Consider the following 22,701-nt stretch of genomic DNA (forward strand, 5'->3'; position numbering starts at 1 on the left):
AGCACAGATACCATTCAGGTAGTGCCCTGGAGGCCTGCCACCGGCAAGGGCCTGTGAAACACACTCGCTCGGGACACCCCGGTGAGCCAGAGAGAGAGAGAGAGATGGGGGAGAGAGGCACAACCAGCAGAAAGCTATTTCCAACCCACCTCCACACGTTTGGCTCTCAATTTTCAAGCCAACATCACATCAGGAGTCTGATGACATAAAGAGGGCTTCATTCACGTGGTGTAGATATTGTGTACGTCACTGACCCTATTAATTAGTCAGTATCAAGATATCTACCAGTTATTAATCGAGCAATCAGAGTTTAAGACTAAACTCCTTCTATGGACTCACAAAAGAATTCAACTTTTTTTTTAATTTCTGCTAATAACTAAATTAAAGAAAGCCATTCAGAGTAGTCTGGTGCGAAATGCTCCATTCTAGAGAAACTTCTCTAAGTCAGAATTGTTTACAGTGGTTGGGATAAGAACCGTCTAAAGAGTTTAATATCTCTAAAAGCTCCCACACAGAAAATTATTATATAAAAACAGTTATGAATACGCTGCCTGATACCTTTTTTACTGTTTTGCAAAAGTTCTGAGAGAACGTTTTGGACTAAAACCTTTTTTTTTTTTTAATCCATTCATCCATTCATGACAGAGAGGTATATGCATGACGCTATAGGGCAAAGAAAATGTATTTTTTCCCTGATTTACCACAATTTTACAATCATCACTACAATAAAAGATCAGATGTGTAGGTTTACTGTTTATTTTGGACAGTAAATAACAAAGCTAGACTTGTAAAATAATGTCAGTATCTGCATATATTTGCCTTTAAAACTGACATTAGACAGACCAACATTTGGTGATGTACTTATTGTACTCGAGAAGTGCAGAACGTCCTGGTAACATTGGGCTACGGCACTACAGTGTTTTCATTTTATTAATTTTACTGCATTTGTAACCCTCACTAATGTCTGTGATGCCAATCAAGGTAGATTTAGTTCCAGTTTCTACATTTTATAAATGTATCGGCATCAACATTCAAAGAAACGTATGTTTAAAATATCAGATGATGTAAATGAAAGATTAATAGGTTTTATATCAAAATCACAAGAGCTGCAATTTTCTTTAAATCAGCCTACACTCAAAAAAAAGACAGTTCTTCAAGGTTCCTAAAAATGATGGTTCTTTAGTAAAGACAATCATTCTATGTAGAACCATTTACATGCTGAAATAGTTCTTTGCATGGTGAAATGATTCTTCAGATTGATGGAGAATGTGTTGCCTATGGTTCTATATAGCACCATAAAGGGTCCTACATAGAACCATTTTCAAAAAAGTACTATACAGAACCATATAAAACACATGATCCATAAATGTGAAGAACTTTTTAAGCATGCACACAGGTCGTTGAATGTTTATAGCTCCATTTAGAACCTTTGTCTTCACTAAAGAACCCTTGAAGAAATTCTTTAGGTATGTACATTAGCAAAAATGTAAGTTTTAAGAGGGGAAACTGCACCTAATAAGAGCTTATAAACTGCCTGTAGATAAGTTAAGACAAATCAGAGGCAACCAAACCTCCATGTGTTGTGACATCACAACCACGACTTACTGGCAGTTTAGCACAGTACGTTCAGGGGTCGACCCTCAAGCCAAACAAGGTGGTATTCTGGTCTTTATGGCCAAAATAAATCAGGCCTGAATCTCAACTTATAGAAAATCGCAGTCGCAATATTAGCTGGAAAAATCGCAATTAGATATTTTCCCCAAATCATTCAGCCCTAAATCAGCCCACAATTCCCATAACGATGCATCAGAACTAACAGCCATTTCTGTTACATCAGCTAATAACACTGCTGTGAGTGATGAGGGAGGGGGGCGAGGGCAATTATGCTCTCTTAGTCTTCCAGCCATGGATGGCTGTGGCTTCGCTGCGTGTCGAGCTCATCATCTCCTGACGATAGGGCCAGCACTTAGATGGCTGTGCCACTTGGGAGCCCCCAGACTTTTGTTCTTACACTGAGAATGACCGGAAGGACAGTTCAAAATGTGCAGTGTTATCATGCAAACATTGCCGAGTCTTCAAGAAGGTAATTTTTAACTGATTTGTGTACTCGTAACAGCTTTAAGGTCTATTCACACCAAGTACGATTTTCTCAAATGCAATATTTAACATAGTAGCACCTTTACACCAAATTCACTCTGGGAACTCGAGAGGAAAACAGAAGAGGAAGGAAAAATTGATTCCTCAAGAAACAACAACGATGGATTTATCAGTTTTCTTTTAAGCACTGATGCAAGGTGCACTCACACACTACATTCTACATAAAAACAGGCATTATCAGACTTTGATACACTCAGATACAACAAAAAAATGGCTATAAACAGCTGCTGCACTGCACTAAGGTAGTCACCATCAATCCCAACTTTTTAGCTACGATCCTCCATATGTTTTCTAGATCCTCTGCTTTTCATAGTCCGCATGTTGCTTGTCGTATAAGTTTTTGTGTCTGCTACAAGCAAGAGTTGTCCAGCCACAATCTGTTTAAACTGAAACCACGACAGCTCTGATTGGTCAGCATGATCTTTAATGCGTCCGCACGATGCAGAAAACGAAGCTGGCTCCGAGTCAATATTTTACGCAGCGATATTAATATGCCTGTGTTCATTTACAAAACTTGATGTGTGTTTTTTCCATAAACTCAATGCAAACAGGCCTTTAATACAGAGATTTCTCAAACTGTCAAACAAGCCACATCCACATAAGCAAGATCTATTTGGATTCTGGTTCAGGTGTTTTAAGATGTACCATCACAAATTCATCTCTTCCATCAGTCCCCAGATCAAAAGCACTAATAATTCACACGTTCATTAGTGTGAAAATGACAGAGTTCACTACATCTGAGTGAAAACTGTGTTCATTAATGTGACTGATTGGATTTCTTGGTCATGGTATTGCGAGGTGAGCAAGACATCTCCAGCTTGGAATTGATTTCCCAGTTTTCTGGATTCTTAGGCACCAATCAGCAACTGCTGACTGTGTCTAATATGACCTTAATGAAAGTGTACAGTGTTAATTGGGAGCGCAAACCTAGTCCTGTCCGATCGATACGTATTGAGGGGCCTGGGTTTTCCTTCTGCACATATCTTTGTGACATATTCAGTAAAGATTTCTCTGGATATTTCTTTTTTCCCCCTCCTCTCGCTCGCTCGCTTTCATCCTTGGCTTTCATTGACTGCCAATATATTTGTTTTCCTCTTGGCTCTCTCTTTCTTCTCATGGATTTGTATGTTTCTTTTTTCAAGCTAGACCCAGATGCATGACTCAAAGCCTGGGTGTAAGTCAGCTCACATATTGAGGAACACCCGATTTAGTTACACAATTAAAACAATTTAAAACAATTGCTTTTTTATTGACCACAGGGTCTGCTGTAGTCCATCACATTAGCGCAGTAAAGCTTCCACACACCTGCGTATGACCTTGCCGCGACCTCGTCAGGTGCGTTTAGCGGACCTGTTTCCTTCCAGGTGCTCAAACATCACGTTCCTCCCGTCATTCCGTCTCATCTCCCGCACAAATCCATGCTACTGTTAGGATCTCTCAGTTGTAGCTTTGGGTTTGAAGTGATTCTGAGCAGAGATGACAGCTAGCTGTTAACGCTGCTTAAGAAGCCATCCCAGTTTTAGTCTTCACGAAAAAAAAAAAACCTGTTCCCCTGTCAACTCACAGACTTGACAGAGGCACTGGAGAGGCATTCTTGCTTTAATTAAACCAGCTCGAAATTAGTCACAGTCCATCAGGAAACAAGAAGCTCCTGGAGCTGCGAGGCTTTCCGGAACGTTCGCAATCTACAGTCCTCTGTGTTTCAAAACTTCAGACGGATTCAAGGTTATAATTTCTGCCGACGACTATTTTCTCGGCTTTTGTGCGCCCCAAATGAGCTTCTGTCTCTTTATATACGTGGAAAAAAAATGGAATTTCGAGGTAATAAGATTTATGAATTGTATGTCCGCTTGCTTTCCTCCACCCCCCCCACACTCTCCCCACGTCTCATTCAGGACGAGTGCATTCGGAAGCCAGTGTGGATGGTAATTATAAGATACATTATTACAAACCTTTTCACCCCCCCCTCCCAAATTCGCTTCGTGGTTAACTGCTTTTGATAACAAATGAATTAATGAATCCTCAAAGGACAGCAGGAGTGGATCAGCAAGACTGGGAGGGAGAGCGAGAGAGATAGCGGGAGTGACAGAGGGACGTAGAGGGAGCGAGAGAGGGCGAGAGAGAGAAAGAAGGTGGCAGATTACGACTTAATGGCTACAGAATAATGGTAATTTTGCCATTCTCTCCCCACAGCCGGACTGCACTAATGGCTTCATTAACACTTACACTCTCTAGCGGGCAATAGAGGACAATGTCACATCCATCTTTGTCACATCACAAAGAAACTGGTTAAACACGACTGGCCTACCAGACTTGGTGCGGGTTGGGGGGGGGGAGTGTGTGAGGGGGTGGGGGTCCGAGAAATGAGCAAAGGGAAATCAATAGCGAAAAATATCAATTCTAGCGAAGGCGTAAACACGCGGAGGCTTGGAAGTCAAGCAGGTCCCCGCAAATAGAGAAAGTGGTGGATTGATCTCTAACAGGTATGTTGCTCACACTTAGGGTAATAACTCAATGCCATGGTGGAGGAGGCACAGCATGCTGGGAAAAAAAAACCCAACGGGACATAAATCACTCGCGCCGACGGCGATGGATGCCGCGATGGATGACGTTCGCCTCCACCATCTAGATCATTCTACTGTTGACTTCTGTTGGCTTCCTGCGTTCGTCGGTTTGCGGTGCCGCTCAGCGTGAAATCCCTGCGCCGACTCTGGAACTAAAAGGTTTGATTTTCCATGGGAAGGGGTGGAGGAGAGCCCACTAGGTACACAGAACCCGAAAGAAAGCCGGAGGGAATTCATTCAGCACTAAAAAAGTGTGTTAATGTACTGCTAATGCTGCCTCCTTTGCTGTTAAAACAATTCAACTGAGCAAAGTGGCAGTGAATAAAAGACTAGCTTTAATAAGTCTCTGTGTGAATGCTGATCATTCGTTTATCTCCCCCTGCTCAGTAGCTTGTTCTTCATTCATTCTCACATATAATCATCTATTGTAATTCCGGAGATTCAAGCACTTCTTTAAAGCATGAAAGTGCAGAACTGCGTAGAATCCCCAGCCATTAGTCCTTAGAAGTCACAGTTATCGCTGGTGATAACAAAAGCGTGTAATTTAATATGAATTAGTTCTCATTGAAACAAGCGAGATATTTTGTCTAAAAGTGTAGATTCTAAGCCACGTTTATGTCGAAGATATTTTACTATTGTTTAGTGCTTGAACAGTAGTGACAGACGTTTCCACCACGTTTCTCTTTGTTTTCTAATTATCAAAACAAGTAGAAAAATCATTTACAAGTGCAGATTCAATCTTTCTGCTACAGAATGTAAATTGAGTGTGAATGAGCAATAAACATCTACTTAGATATAAAGTGTAGCAAAACAACAGTAATATATGTAATCATATTCCATAATAGGTATTAGAAGGGGAATTCCACCAATTTTTCAATATTTCTGCATAATTAAATCGTCAGCATGTTAACAAAGTCATTCAGAGTGGTTTGATGAGACGTGCTCTGTTCTAGAGAAATGTACCAAGAATCGTCACCACAATGGTAGTGATAGGAACCAGACGTCTGCCTTACAGGTCTCCCTTGAAGAACGTTACTGCACTCCCATTTCCAAAAAAGTTTTTTATTTACATTTTGCACAGCGTCCCAACTTTTTTGGAAACGGGGTTGTAGTCAGGAACACACTACCTAAGACTCGAGACGTTTTATGATAGTTTTGAGGTAAAGTTTTGGCCTACGACATTTTTTTGCTTAAAATCCATTTATGTTGGAGAGGTACACGCTGGGTGTTATAAGGCAAAATAGTCCCTAAAAACTACGTTACCATTATTAACATTACATATAAAACTCAGAAGCCACATGTAGGATCACTGGTGGGTTTGGACCAAAAAATAGAGTGGCTATATTTGTGTTGCAGACTTTGTGATCGCTGGTTCCAGTTGCCACCACTGTAAAGAAATCAGAGTCGGTGAATTTCCCCACAACCATGCTGAATGACTCTGTTTACATCTCATCTGCTGAATTATGCAAAAGTTTTGAAAAATCGGTGAAATTTCCCTGTTCAGTTTGAGACAGAAGAAAAGTACGAGAACTTTCTACTTTTAATTGAGACGCACGCTGATTGAAACACAATGCCTGAAGATTCAGGTGACGGCTGATGTAAAGGCAGCAGCTCAATTAAACCCCTGTCACGTCGCTGTACGCCAAACACCTTAAAGGAGAGAAGACAAAAGCGCATGAAGGCTCGTGAGAATTGGAAAGCGTAGAGGGTCGGCGTCACCTGTTCTGAATGAACTACGCGTGTCAGTCAGAGCAGACTGTCGAGCTGCGAGGCAAAAGCCGCCATTATCATTATGCTACTGTAATCCATATCTCGGCGCAGCGTGACAATAGGGCTGTCAGAAAGACTTCTTCTGCGAAACGCATCAGCCAGGTTCGCTGCTGTTTATTTATGCATGAATATGAATCACCATACAATGGCAGCTTCTGACGCGTTCTTCTGGCTGAGCGCGGAACGCGTGGCACTGGCTGCCACTCACTGTGCCAACATAAAGGAACACCGTGTTTGAAGCCACAGATGGAATAATAGACACTTCTATAAATATCTCTTATATAGGATGTGCTATTTCACAGCAGACGGATGAAGCGCACGCGCACACACACACGCTCACAGAAGTAATAGACCTATTTGGCCGCGTTCATGGCAGCAGCTGGATTGAACCGAAAGATTGAAAGTGCCCTATTAGCAGAAAAAGACAGACAAAGAGGCTTTGATCTACTGCAGCAGACGGAAAGCTTATGGATGCATCCTATGTCCATGCATCCGTGGATTATATGGTTTGACTTTAGTACGCAGGAGGACTGATTAGCTAAACTCATTCCTCATAACCCTTGGATCTTCCTTTTGACATTGCTAATAACAGGCCATACAATGAAAATGCCTTGTGAGTTTTCCATCAAACTGACTTTTAGTGATAAAAACCACTTGGTAACTCTTAACTTGAACCCTGCTACATAACACTGACATAAACATGCCATAAACATGTCATGACAGAGGTCATATGCTGTTATGAGTTGTCATAACAGATTATATCCAGCAATATAACTATATATAATATATATAATATAATAGTCATTTTACCATTTCCCCGTAATTGTCATGAAAGATGGCATAATATTTGATGTCATGACAGTTGTCGTTATGAAACCTCCTGGCATCTGTCGTGACAACTATGTTTATCATTTCAATTGTACATCGCGGCATTGTTGACATCAAAACAAATGGAAAAAGTTGAAAGGTCGAACACAAAATGCATATGGAATAAAATGTCATGGACCAGATTTGTATTCTTCATTATTAAATTCTTTATCGTATCCAAAAAAATGGGCACCTCAGTCAAGTTACTTGTTTTCTTTATTTTCTATGTAAAAATAAGTTAACCCATCCTCTTCATACACTTCTGCACAGTTTAACGCACAACAACTCATTATTTGCTTAACTGCACATATTGGACAAAAATAAACCATAAAATGTGGCCTGTGCAAAAGTAATGGCACACTTTATGTTTTATGTGCTATTTTGTTCAGATTTTAAAACTCTAAAAAGCACTAAAATTTGCATAAGAAGGCCATATTTAAGGGTGATTTCTGTACAGGATGTGTTAACGCTTCACTTACATATTCAACAAAATATGTATTTCACTTGGGGTGCTCAAACTTTTGCTTTTTGTCCTGCACTTTCCTGAGTATGATGCTTCACGTCTAATAACCCAGGAAAGCACTTCGTAGAAGCAGTGATACAGACTGAATGAATTCACCATGTAACTGACCAAGCAATTAATTGTGCAATTTTGTAATTACACTTAAATACAATAGCATTACTCAGTGGGTTAAGCTCTTTCTCCCACGTCAGTTAGAAAAGATGGCCTTAACCCGCACCTCAAACTAGGGTGCATCCTGCACCGTCATCAAAATGTCGACTAGTGTTTCCCAACCTCGGATACGAAGCGGTGCTCTCCATGTTATTCTACTACTCCTTTTGATGCTTGCAATATTTCAGCTCTGTGAATTCCATGCAGAAAGACCCTCTATTGAAGCTCTTCTGACTGCAGCTCTGCGTCTTATCTCTGCGCCTTCGACGTGGGGTTTGGGCTGATCTTTATCGAACGATATGAGCCAAAAGGACTGTCTTTTGCCAGAGGGGAAAGCGGCGACATTCACAGTTTTCCTAAATCAATTGGGATTCTCTCACGGAGACCCCGTCACAGGTTTCGCACAAAGTTTGATCGCCGGGACACCCGGTTAATCCCAAAACTGAACAGAGAAAAGCAGGCGGGAGGAAAAATCGTCAACACAGCATCATGACGTTTGTGATTGAGCCTCTCGCTGAGAGCTTTTTCTCTGTAGTGTCACGACTGTCCATTTCTCTCTATGGAATCAGACAGAGTGTGAATCCACTTGCCAGATGTTCAGCACCTCTTCACTCTCAGAAATAAAGGTAGTAAACTGTCACTAGGGCAATGCCCCTCTTATAACTGGGGTGGTACCCTCAGGAGTACATCTCACTACCTTTATTCAGGGAACATAACTGTACCATAATATTTTCTAAGCTGTACTGACTCCACACACCCCGTCTCGTCTCTGGGCTTTTTATTTTATTGTTCTGTTCTAAAACATTCGGTTATGAAAAAGTACAAATATGTACTTTTCACCTGGAAAAACTTATTTAAGGTGCACAACTGGACCTTAAAACCACTGTTGTACCTTTGAGGGAACATTTGCATTGTTTGTACCTTGATGAACGAAAAATGTACCTGCACAGAACCTTTATTTCTAACAGTGTAGATGGGCAGGTTAGCAGTTGAATAGAAAACGTAATGAAAATGAGGGGTCGTCAACATGCATCTTTTACTGCCCTGTTGCGGCTCCACAGCAGAGTTAGATTTTTAAGTAACAATAAAACAATCCTCCAAATTATCCACGTTCGTCTTAAATTTCTCTCTTAGTCTTTTCAATAATTTGGAGACAAATAGACTTATTTGAATTTAGAAGCTCTGAGATGGTTTCCTGATACGTGTAATCTTCAATGAGAAACTGTCAAACACTGAAAAGTCGTGAAGCTTCTCATTCGCCAGCTTCTCGTTTAAATTTTCTCGTTCCACCTTAAATGGTGCAGCAGTCACATTCTGGTGCCTCAGTCACAATTTAAGGTCGAACTGGAAATTTCGAAAAAGAAACTGGCGAATAAGAAGCGACTTCAGTTTTGTAAAAAGCTGAACGATGAGAGACACTTTACAAGAAACTGTTTGACTTTTGTTTCCTGCCGGAGATGCGAGAAAAGCAGCTACAGCTGAGCTAAAGCTTAAAGCAGAGCAAAGTAAGTCTGTTTTCATTTACATTATATTTTTAACCCATACTAGTACTTTAGCGCATGCTAAGACATATTCACAGCCAAAATGGTAAAATGGACATAAAATGTTGTGGCTTGATTTTTGTTGAAAGGACAAAAATGGCTCTTTCTAACATTTGGCTTGCCGAACCCTGTTTTAATCAATCTGATATCCATACTTGATTAGCCTTTTTGTACAAGTAAACAGCCGTAGTGCTGGTGATAATTTCATATTAATTCCAATCATAGCTGATTTGTTAGTATTATGAAGGAACACAAGGTCAACATAAGACCTGTGGTGAAATTACTGTGCTTTTTTAACCTCAGTCTACTTTAACAGTTCTATGATAATAGTGAAAAACGTGATCGTCACTTTATATCATACTCTACTAACCTCATCTGAATTTCACTCTAAACTCTCTTTCTCTCTCTCTCTCCCTCTGTATGGAGGGTTGGCTCAAACATGTAATCCTAGGATTCACTCAAAGAATGGAGCTTTAAAGAATAAAGCTCCTCTAGCCATGCACACTTATTTGGAAGGTGTTTCAGAGGCTGCTGATTCCTGCACAGGAATAAATGCTTCTATATGAATAAAGTCTGGGCTGGCTGAGAGTATTTACCCAGTAATGAGCCAGTCAGACACGTAGGCTCCTGTATTCAGATTTTTCTTCCCATTGACATCGGTGAATATGAGAGAGGAGAAACCACAAACAAGGTCTGGGCCTGTCATGACACTGTGGGTTATGATTGACTATCAAACAAATCATCTGTAATTAAAAAGGCTAATTAGAATTGGCCTTTTAATCTTTCGCACTGTTATAATTGTGCATCTCATTAATACACTGATAACAAAGCATTAGTAATAACAAAAATACTACTACTTATTACAACTACTATTCACATCTTGGCTAAAATTCCATCATGAAATTAGTAGACTATGTTGTCATTTGCTGAAATCAAAAAGGAGCTCAGATGATTGAAAGAAGGAAGGAATAAGGTCCATGTTGAAGCTTCTAAGCGGAGTTAAGTTTCTAAATGGAGCCAAAATATGACACTGTGCATCCCTTCCGTTAAGATACTTTAGCAATTAAAAGTGTATATTTTTAAAATGACTTTTTTTAAATGATGAACCAAAAAGTCAAAAAGAATGCAAATCTTTTTCCAACACATTGTGAAAAATTTTACATTGATAACCATTGATTTGATCACTGATTTGGTCTATTTATTCAACACCAGATCGACAATTTACAGAATCTTCAATCTAATCCAAAACTATTACAAGAAGGTTTGAATGCAATGAATCATGAAAGCTCATACTTGATGTGTGAGCCTAAAATGGTCAGACTGGCTCATTAGCTGTCTTGCTTCCTACACTATAAAAAAGTCTGCTCAACTTAAAATGATACAGTAACTGATTACACGGCTTTTCTTGAGTTGACTCAACTTGAGGACACAAAGAGTTCACAGAACTCATACACTTCTTATTTGAGTCGAAAATTCTTCCAGCTACTGTTTCTAGTTCTGATCTCAGTTAGATAAACAAAACTGAATTTGCATTTTTTTACTCAGTTTTCCCACTAGCTGGCGCTCTGTCGATCACACAGTCCCATCTGGCATATTTTCCTCTTGGGATTCTGGATATGGACAGCTGTGGTATTGCTGGGATTTTAAACTCACAACCTCCTGACATTGGGATGAATTATTAGACAGTTGCACCACGTGAGACGAAGCCTTGCTTTAAAGTTAAAACAACAAATATTTTCTACAGTCTGTTAAACATTTGTAGACACAAAATCTGAGTGGCTTCATGTGTTCCTGAGAGGTGCAGTGGACTAAGCCGTCACCCCAACAGGAGGTTGTGAGTTTGAGCCCCAGCAGTGCCATAGCCATCCATAAGTGTGGACCCAAGAGGAAAAGATGTCTAGCAGGATTGTGTGATGGAAAGAGTCCTGGCTAGTGGGGAAGTTGAGTATAAAAAAACATGTTTATTTTATTTATCCTGAGATGCAGAACTGAAAAGTTTGAGTTGTGTGAACTCTTGAGTCCTCAAGTTGAGTCAACTCAGGAAAAGCCATGTAATCAGTTACTATATCATTTTGAGTTGAGCTGAACTCTCAGAAAGCACCCAGTTCACATTATGCAGTATAAACATATAATTGTAAAAGCTAACAACTGTAGAAATTAATTGCAATCAGCTCAAAACTGCAATCAGGTCATTATGTAATAATTGTGATAGGCCTAATTAAATTTAACAGTAGTACTGAAGGTTTTTAAAAAATAATACCAGTGCTTTGCATCCCCAAACACTAAATTACATATACATATTCAGTTAAAATCAGCAGGTACACATCCTCTACAGGGACCAAACTTAAATTTGCCATTGCTCTGCAAATGTTTGTGCACAATTTCTATTTATTTGCATTTTATGTCTTTTTTTTCAATGTTAAATTGAGCAAATAAACAGTAATTGTGCACTAAAATGTGCACTCTTTGTAGAGGATGTGCTCTTATTTTTTAGATGATCAACAAAACATAATTTGACCAGGTGCCCAGACTTTTGCATACTACAGTATAATATCCACAGTCATAATCTATAGTTACAATAACAATATCAAAAAAATTCAAAAGGTTTAGGGATGCAAACTGTCCACTTTCTCTTAGAATGTGTTTAAACACACCTACATTTATTTAACAATGATAGCAAACGCAACACAAAATGAAATGACACCGTAATTATTGGCATTAATCAAATATCTGCTCCTGTAAACATGATTATTTTATAATTCTCCAAAGCCTGAGCATATTTATGATGCTAAGTTGGTATTACATGGTGGGGAGGCGGAGCAACAAGCTCTCCGTCCCTCTCAGTTCAGGTTCTCACGATCTGGCGACGGCAACGTGAGCGCCTTTAAAAAGAGCTGAAAGGCTAAATCTGAGAAAAGTTTGGCTTTGAATCCACTGAAAAGTGGCCAACGTAGGTTTTGCTTTTGTTTGTCTGCGTTTTGGTAAAGGAAAACAAAAGAATAATAGCTGCTGCAACCCTGAACCCCTGACTCCAGCGTCCTTCTCGAGCCCGTGGCGAGCTACACATGGCTACAACGTATGTCTGATCAAGCATCTCCTGCAACCCTCTCCAAACAATATTATGGACTCACAAGATGAGCACTGTCTAAACAGTCCTTCCACTCTCTCACAGCAGGAAAAGAAGAAAAACACTGCTTGTTCATAACCTCCATTAATATATGGGTCTCTGAAAGGAATTTCCAATTTCCGTGGTCTTACACAAGGCCAATGGGAAATGGTCAGTCTCAAAGATGAACTGATTCATCCCCTCAAAAAGAACATGAAGGGGGGGGGGCAGTGCTCTATAGCTGTTGCTTGCCTCTCTTCAATCATCATATTTGTCATACAGTGCTTTCAGTGGAAGCAGTGACCTTTACAGTTACTGAGCAAATTGCTCGGTGGTATAAAGGTAAGCTATTAGCCCGAAGATGCTCCAACTTAATCCGGCCAATCAGGCGACGCCAGAATACTGCAGGCCATTAGAATATCCACCGAAATTCCATATACATGAAGCACTTGGAATTGTCCACTACAGTATGACTTTGATACACCTCAATTACTGAAGGTTTAATATCATACTGTGCAGCCGTCCTGTGATGAAAGTCTGAGATATGGTTAGAGCAGCAGGATTAAAGGGCAAAGATACATCAAAGATACAATTTGCTGCTGAATACATTTGTATCTATTATCGCAGAAATGAAAAGCAACTCTACATTCGTGCTAATGGCCCAAAAATCCTTGACTATACCCAGAGAAAAATAAGAAAAATCCACAATAAATAAAAAAAAAGCAAATATCAACAAGCTTCGCAAAGAAGAATAAAGCCTTGAAATACATTTGGTTCACATATAATTACCGCAGGCTTCTTTTCACTCCGACTATTCATGGAAAGCGAAATTAGACTTCAGTATTACAGGCTACGAGCTTTTTATTTTCATTTTTTTAGCACCATTAGTGCTTGAGTCAACACAGTCTTGGAGTGCATGGAATTCTGGTCTAAACAGTGCCGTCAAGCCTACTTGGGCTTGAAATTTAACACACATTGGCATTCATGGAGTCATTACTACAGGTCTTATTAGGGCTGTTGTAATTAGTACGGAGTTAATAACTTTTCCTGAGTAGGGCTGCCAAACAGGGACAAAGCTGGAGAGGCCTGGCACGGCCTATCACTGACGGATTTTTCCCCTGAAGGGTCTCTGGGATTGGCCCGCTATGTCAGACAATTAGGACTCACAAGAAATTGCATTCAATTCTTTTTGAGGAAGCACTGTCCAAAAAATGTACCTTCTCTATGAATCAGCAATAATTAGTGATGATAATGATAAAGCCTCTTTTAAATTCTCCTAGTGATTTTTTCATTTCTACTTTGGCAAGAGCTCATTTAGATGCATTTTTATATTACACTGTATATATAAGAAGGCAGTTGCTCTTGATGTTGTATCAGGATGAATGGACCAACATAAATGGTCCAAAATTACTCATAAATAGTATTTCTCCATCTACTTTCATCAAAATTTAAGAATGTTTTTCCTTGTCCTGTAAAGTAATTATAGATATATATTTACTATCTATAGATATACACACACACATATATATATGAGAGAGAGATTAATGTTTGGCTTTTTTGGTTTTGCTCTATTGTTTGGCATGACTCCATTCCTCCTCAAAGACTACTCGACTATGGATACAGTCAGTAGTGACAGCCCTTCTGTGAACACGTCCAAAAACAGCACTGAGCGTGAGCATTTCATGGTGCATTTCTATTGCATTTCATCTCAGTAATCTGATGCCAGCTTTGTAACTTTGAAATAGATGACTGAAATCACACAACCTCGTCAAATTTGATGAAGGGGAAACACTTTTGGTCTTGCGTTACTTTCTAAAGGATTCTGGAGGGAAGCAGACTTGGACAGCCAAGCTCGCGCTCCCGGCTCCGTTCCTCCAGATGAACTTGTTAATTGCGTGCTGAACCTGAGGGCAAAGAGGTGGAAAGCCGTCACCTTTCGTTTGTGCCCAAACCACCCCCTAACCTTACAGCCCCAAACCTTCTTTGCCAAGGTTTGCACTTTATCATTCCACAGCATTTGGCTTTCCTTTGGCAGGTGGCAAAACGAGTCCGCGGGCTCTGCGCTTGGCAGCCTCCGCTCGGTGCCGGGATGCCAACTGCTGAGGCTCTTTGCCCGTATGGTGGCCGCTGGGGCGCGCGGGCCGCTGCCTGGCATGGCCGCCTCTTCACACCAGGCACAAATGAGATTGGCGCTGAGCGGCAGGCGCTCCTCGGGGGCGAGCCGGGTGATATATGGCCCCCCAGCTGTGGCCTGAGTGGAAGCGGGACAGGGCAAATGCGGTAGATCTCTCACTCCCGCCAGTTTCAGAGAACGCACTGTCCTAAACAGCAGGGAGGGCAGACTAACAGCACAGGAAAGTGGACACAGTGTGCAAACATAAAAAAAAAACCTGGCTGAGATGGTGCGTTTGTTCTTCACACATACACCGAGACACACACGCACAAAGACACACACACAGAGGCACAGACAGAGGCACACACATTCACACACACCCCAGGTTTAAGACAGCTACCTGAATTTACCGCAGTGGTAATCTCAGTCAATGGAGTCCTATTAGTGTAGGTTCAGCTGTATGTGTTTTAGGCTTAAACAGGTTTAAAATAAACTAAATTCTGCTCAAAACTCTGAATACAAATTAGAGCTGGCTGATTTATAATTTATTTTATTGATTCATAAAACTAAAGAAAGGGTTCTTTTACACATTGCCGTTTCATTTATATTTTATATTTAACATAATAAGGCTGATGATGCTTCAAAGAGGTGATCATCATGTTGTGAAAGAGAGCTGACAGAGATCTAGATGACTCATTTAATTTTAAACAGCTTGCTAAATAATATTAAATGTAAAAAATTGTAATATGATGAAAATATAACACTTTGAGCTTAAGGTAAAACACATGAAAGTGGTTTTGAAACTCCCATCTATCAGGCTGAGGTTTGTCCAGCAGGGGCCGCTATTAGCATGCAAGCTGCTTCAGTGTTTGCAAATGAGATTTTGTTATGAAGAGATATTGTATTGTTTATGTGATTTCTATTACAGAATTTCCTTAAATAATTTAATGCCTAATGCTCTGCTTTACTGTGTCCCAATTTTGGCTCAAGTTCAAATGTTAGCCCAAAGCCACAGGTTATGATACAACGATACAATTAAACATGCTGTGATACAATTCAATACAATATGATCCATTGTTACCACAGCTTACTGGTAACACTAGTAATCAAACCTTAATATATACAATCCTGTACAAGCAGCCCTTTGGTTTAATTTTAAAAGAAGTGAAAATCAAGCTTTATCATGTTTGTAAGACATTAGTTTAACACAGAGTAGCCATCGCAGGGAGAATGGGTTCATTAAGGCGCTCATATCATGGAAAACCAAATGTTTTTGAACTAAAAAAGTTTGATGTATGTAAACATTGTTAAAAAGTTTCAACATGTATCATTCACACCCAGTCAATAAAGCCCATATATGGAAACTAAGCCATTTTAAATTCAGGTTTTGTGATGTCACACATTTACATCCATCAGGCTCTAACTCCGCCCATTCACACTGACAGTTGAAGGGGTGTTTCAGTCCTCATGGCTCTCTGAATGACGCACCACGCAGGGCAGCCAATCAGAAGAAAGCTCACTTATAAGTCTTAAAGGCGAAGTCACAATAATTCTAAGGAACATAGTAGTTGTAAAAATGAATTATGGCTGTGTCTGAAGCACAAAACCACACATACATTATAAGTGGGACTCAAGGGAAAAGAATAAAATAGGAGGAAATGTTGGCTGTGGGCCCTTTAATGTTATTAAGACAAACTTAAATATCATCAGATACTGTAATGCGGTTTTATATGAGAATACTAAGAGCCATAACGCTTCACTGGTGCAAATTACAATTAAAATAAAGTGACTCACTTTCACCTCTGACCACATTCACCTGGTCAAAACATGTACCTGAAAAGCCAAACTCTTCTTATTTAACAGTGGCATTAGACCTTGAACAGTTTCACACAAGCATATAGAAATTAATTATTTAGAACAGGAATCTCTACTGGGCAAAATACAAGTTGGAGGCCAAAAAAGGTGCAGCTGAGTCATTTAATAATTCCTCCTTGGTTGCCATAAAGCACCTTTGTATAAAAAGAGAAACAAAACATATAACTGAAATCTTTATCCAGTAAAGGAGGATACTTTCAAATAGACAACAGCAAGTAATTATACCTCGTTTGCTCCACTCACAAATATCAGTTGTGACAAATATGTAACTTATATCCCAACATATTTGTATTATCTCATTATGAAAGGGGGAGGGGGGGGCAAAATATCTACCATAACTAGGCCCAGCAAGGGCAGCAATTATCATTACGAAACAAGTTTTGCATAAACACACCTCAAACTGTGGCTAGAACGTCTGACTCAGGTGGAAAGCAGGCGTAATTGTGCCAGCCGAGCAATCAAGCCGCGGTGTCGACACAGCAAAGCGCATCCCTCCCTTCCCACTGCCTCGGTGACTAGCACGCTTAACCTGCATCTCCTTCCATGGGGCTCATTTTGCACCTCACTAAATTTTGCACCCCACCAGATCCGCCTTGATTAAATCCAACACGTGTTCGAGCCCAGAACAACACGGGGGGACGTCGGATCCAAATCAATACCACTGCTGAACCTCAGCCTTGGGCTACAAAATCAGGCGGCGAGCAGGATAATTATTAAATTCAAAAAGGAGCAAATCAGCGGTGAATTATTACTGCATGCTTCCGGATCAAATGCATCACTCTGCAGATGGAGAACATTCAACGAGAGAATACTTCTGTGTGTTTTCAGCTTGAAAGGAATGCTCAAGGGTTTTTTTAACCTGCTGTATCTGTAGCTTATGATCGATTAGCGCACATAATCATTTTCCTGCACTTAGAAAAGAACAGAAAAGCAGTCGACTCAAAGTAAACTTATGATAGTAGCCAATGGGAAAGTGTTTCACTGGCTTATTGGCTTTCATTATAAGCATGCGTTTGACTCAACTGGGCATTATTTCACTAAGTACAGGGCAAATATTATAAAAATGACTGTCCATTATAACTGACCATATGCTACAGATACTGATAGACTGAAAAATCCATTAAGCACATTAATTAAACATTAAACATCAAACATTTTGTGCATATTGCTGCTGTTTTGACTAAGTCTGAATAAAAACTTTACAGGAGAAGGAAAAAACTTTCTTAAGCTTGAATTGAAGTTAATGGAACATGACTTATTTAGTAAATTTATAAAGTATTTTTGGACCATTTCTATTAGTCATCATGAAATTGTAAAACACTGCGAAGAACAAAAATTGAAGGCCTTTTTTTGACAGCAAGAATAAACAAGTAAATATAGAGATGTTGCATAGAAGCATTGTTTTTTTTTATTATTATTATATCGCTTTTCTCAGAGGAAAACCTCCAAAAATGCTAACTTTATAGGAGAAGAAAAAAACATTCTTTACTTTTAACATAAGTCAATGGTACCAGACTTTTTTTCCAACTCATTCTGATCCATTTCTTTTGGTCCATTCTTCATGAAATTTATAAACAATGTAAAAGTCAAAAAACATTTTCAAATTATGTCAAAAACTCAAAAAAACGACAAAAATGGAGATATGAGGTTTTCTTCCAACAACAGTGATATGCAAACACTTAAAATTCTTCTTATATTTAATGACTACGACAACATCACAGAAGATCTGCCATAGCTAATAATAGTACTAAATAACTTGCAGCTACTCCTGAATGCCAATGTTTATGCACTGCCTAAGCACAGAAACTAGCCTGAACTCTAAAGTGTCAATCCGAATGTCTTGGGAATTCAGTCTTCATTTCTCAAAGTGAGCAGTGGAAGCGATGCCATCTTTCATTTGTTCTTCAGCAGGTTTCAGCCCAGCCGTTATATATTCCAGAGCTGATCTCTCTGATTTACATGTAATTTAGCTCTACAGAATTCTGAACAGGTGTTTCAGGTTTGGTTTCAGTGCGGTAAAATAGAAACCAAACTGATTGGAACACTCAAAATGTGCCTTTAAAAAAAAGAGCTGAAGACAATACGCCAATCTAACCTCAACTGCAAACGCTCACTGTGCACAAAGCCTCCACACACAAAAGTATTAATGAACTGGAGCTCGACGACTGATTCCATTCTCCCGAACTCTGAAGAGAGCTGCAACAGATAGGCCTTTCCAGAAGCATTTAAATGATAAAAATTAAACATGATGCATAAAGGACATCAATCTGGAACAAAGCAGAGTGCCTCAATTTGGGGAAAAAAAGGCAAAGACGTGTTCTCTCTAAAAGCTATCGGGCAAAGGTGAACGGCTCGAAAAAGTCTAAGTAGGTACTCAGCGAGCTTATTCCACACATCACAATGCAGGTGGTAAAAGCGCTGTGATTTTCTCCTACGAGCACAAGGAGACAGGGGAACAAGAGGAGAGAGACAAGAGGATAAAATAAGGGTGGCACTGATAAAGCCAGGCAGAGAAAAAGAGCAGAAAGCGAATGAGGGAGACGCTGAAATTCTAGGGAAACTCATTCAGGGAAGCAAACAAAGGAAGAGCCAAAACCCTTCCATGCATCGGCAAGGTCTCATCAGTACACTGGCTAGTGAGTCAGACTAACCCAAGGCCTTCGGCTGTTTTCTTATTAGTTGTTTTTGGTAAACCTTACAGATGATAACTGCCTTAATGCTGCTACTGAGGTGGTGGGGGGGGGGCACAATGGGCCCCTAAACTCAGCCACATGGTGGAGCTATGTGTTGTTATGGAATGTGCAAAGTGGAGGGTTTGCAAAGTGGAAGGTCTGTGACAGAGCAGTATTCAAAAGAAGGTATGAATAGTGTACATTATGCATCATATATGCATATAAAATTCCATGCAAAAATCACAGACGTATATGCAAATATTGCCTTCTGTCTCTTTTTGTCTCTTTCCCTATATATATACATGTATATATTTTTGCGGTCAGAAGAAAATCTCGTATCTTCATTTTTGTCGTTTTTCAGTTTTTGACATAATTTGAAAATGCCTGTTGCCCTTTATATTTGTTGTGAATTTCATGAAGAATGGATCAAAAGAAATGGCCCAAAATGACTTGGAAAAAAGTCTGGTTCCATTGACTTACATTAAAAGTAAAGAAGGTTTTTTCCTTCTCCTGTAAAGTTACCATTTTGGAGATAAGATGTTTCCTTCCAACATATATATATACATACATATATATATATATATATATATATATATATATATATATATATATTTATATTTATATATACATTATACATTAATATATATATATATATATATACACATACACACAACAATACTATTACTTCTATATAACAATATAACACATTTTTAGAACATTTTTTAGATGAACCATGAATTATCTGAACATGTATCAAATCTGAAGATTATTAAAATTGTCAGAAAGGGTTTTGTCTCAGCACTGAAGCGCTAAAACCATTCCGGTAATAAACGACCAGCTTACTTCGGTTCCTTTCACTGAACAATGTTACGCGCACAGCACACGAGGACACGCATCAACGTCTAAGCGATATCCACCAACTTCATGCTGCCTCAGCAGGCTAATGAATAAAAAGGTGTTCAGACGGGGCAAAAACCAGAAAGTCCCCCACCAGCCAAAGAACTACGTGGACTGCTGTTAACGGCGAACTTGCACCGGCAGTGTGAGGTGGCAGTCTCTCAGTCTCTCAGCGTCTCCGTCTGAGGCGAACACTTTCTCTCAGAAACGCTCAGCGTCTAACCCTAAAAACCGGTAAATAAGAGATTCCAGCACATCCAGCCTGAATCCCGAGGGCTTTAAGCTCGTATTTTAGGGATGCCACAAGCCAACCCCCCTTCTTCCCCACAGCAATGTGACCACGTCAGTTCGCCGTTTCGGTACAAAAACGCACCGCTCCGTCACGACGTAGACGCTCACAGGTAAAGAAACTGAAAAAGGAGGCTTACCATTGCTGCTCCAGCTCCCAGTCCCTGAAGAAGTCAAACTCGAATAGGTCCATGGCTGGCGCTCCACTGTGAGAGTCTGTAAAAGGGTAACCGGTGGCCGTTGAGCGTCTGCGTCAGCCTGCATGCAGGCACGGTGTGTGTGTGTGTGTGTGTGTGTGTGTGTGCCGCTGCTAACTACGACTAGCTGTAATGTAGCAGCCCGTCTCTCCCTCACACTCTCTCACTCTCACTGACGAGCCGCCGTGTGAGGAGAACCTAAACGCTACAGCTCCCACTGTCCGCCCGTATTCGGGCAAGTCTCGCCTCCCTCGCTCTGTGATTGGCTGACACCTGCACTACGATTGGCTAGTAAGTCACGCTCACACGCAGTCAGTCCTATTGTAAACGCGAACTACTAGCCAGTCCCCGCGCGGCGGAGGAGGGGCTTGTCCGAATGTGGGTGGGGAAAAAAAAAGAAAAAACGCGAAAGAACCAGACTGTCGTTTCCAATTGGATAACATAACGGACAATGCAGCTCCGCCCCTTTTCGCTGTCAAAATGAACGGGGTGTGCAGATTGGCGCGACGTCACACACCTGGATATACACAGTCAGGTGTGATGTTGTATAGTTAGTGGGGTTTCACTCCATTCATAGAGATGCTTTAAATGGATTTTCATCAATATTCATTCAGTTTCCAGTCAGAACGGCCATCAAGTAAGTAAGCCAGTTTATAATTGTTTATATTTGTAGGCAATAAAATGTAAGATAATTCTAGAAATTGGAGGTTTCAAAGTGGAGAAAATGTGACTCCTAACAATCGTGCTAGACCCAACAGACCACAAAAACTGTCCCCATCAGACAAAGAGTACTTGAAGCTTTTATCTTTGGAGAAAATCAAGGTCCACTTGCTTCAGATCTGAAAAAAGTCCACAGGTGTTTCTGTCCATCCTTCCACTGTGAGAAGAGGACTCAGCGCTATGGGTCTGAAAGGATGTATAGCTGTCAAGAAGCCCTTACTGGGAAAAGGAAGAGGACAAAAAAGAAGAACATTTGCTTTGCAAAATAAACAAATAAGCTGCTGGTGTTCTCAGCACAATAAACTGACCACCTCAGAGTCCAGACCTCAACACCACTGAATGTTTTTGGATTACTAGGATCAAATATACAACCAACTTCTAAGACTGAACTTTGGAGGTGTAGAAAAATATCCACTGATAAACCGAAAGCAAGTCTCCTAAACAGAATGGAAGCTGTAATAAACGTAAAGGGTGGACATACAAAACACACAAAAAATATATTATATTTAGATAAATATACGTTTTCTGTTTTTTTTTTTTTCCTGACACTGAAATAGAAATAAGGTACTTAATGGCTGTTTTATCTGGAAATTAAATAAGAGATCAGGTGGTCTCTAAAATTTGCACAGCATGCCCATCAGTGGCAACTCAATTTAATTTTTCATTCTATATCAATGCTGTCTTCCTTAATATTCATACTCAGTCATCTAATAATTACCTGTGAGTCTAATCTGGTTTCATGATACGTCATATAACATAACATTAGACATTTTCCTCAACTCCATTATGCACTACACTATAATTAAAACACAGACAGTTTAGACCAGCCAGTGTGTTCATATTACAGACATTAGACAGAATTTTCTCTGATGTATGTTTTTGTCATTGGCTTTGTTGCATTTGTTGTTAGTAATGATGTAAACACAGCTCATCTCATCGATCTGTTCAGTCCCTTATTTGTATTTGCTTACAGGAGTATCATAATCATGATCAGTAGATAGAAAACGAGTACGAGTTATACTGACAGCAAACTTGCATGTTCAGAAAACATACATATGAATGTCTAGCAGAGCTGAGGGTTAATTGAGACCTTGCTGTGCTATTAAATATGTAATGTTAAAAGTTTATTCCTTAGTACTAAAATGAATAAAAAGGCCTCCCTGCTTCATAAAACTAAGGTAAGGTGGCGTTTTGCTGGTCGTAGACTCACTGAATGAATGGAATGAATGTATATAGAGTTTTTCCACTCTTTATAAATGCA

The 22,701-nt window shown here is 39.9% G+C and overlaps 1 protein-coding gene across 1 annotated transcript in view; it reads right to left on the reverse strand.

Moving 5' to 3' along the window:
• Positions 1–20,885, reverse strand: part of aff2 (AF4/FMR2 family, member 2) — a 307,511-nt gene extending 286,626 nt beyond the window's left edge. The window contains exon 1 of the mRNA XM_036568862.1: positions 20,664–20,885. Within this exon, the coding sequence (XP_036424755.1) occupies positions 20,664–20,716 (53 nt within the window). The 5' untranslated portion in view covers positions 20,717–20,885. The remainder of the gene's footprint in view (positions 1–20,663) is intronic.
• Positions 20,886–22,701: the final 1,816 nt, after the last annotated feature.

The sequence above is a fragment of the Colossoma macropomum genome, unplaced genomic scaffold (assembly GCF_904425465.1).
Source record: "Colossoma macropomum unplaced genomic scaffold, Colossoma_macropomum, whole genome shotgun sequence".
In the NCBI taxonomy this organism is placed as follows: domain Eukaryota; kingdom Metazoa; phylum Chordata; class Actinopteri; order Characiformes; family Serrasalmidae; genus Colossoma; species Colossoma macropomum.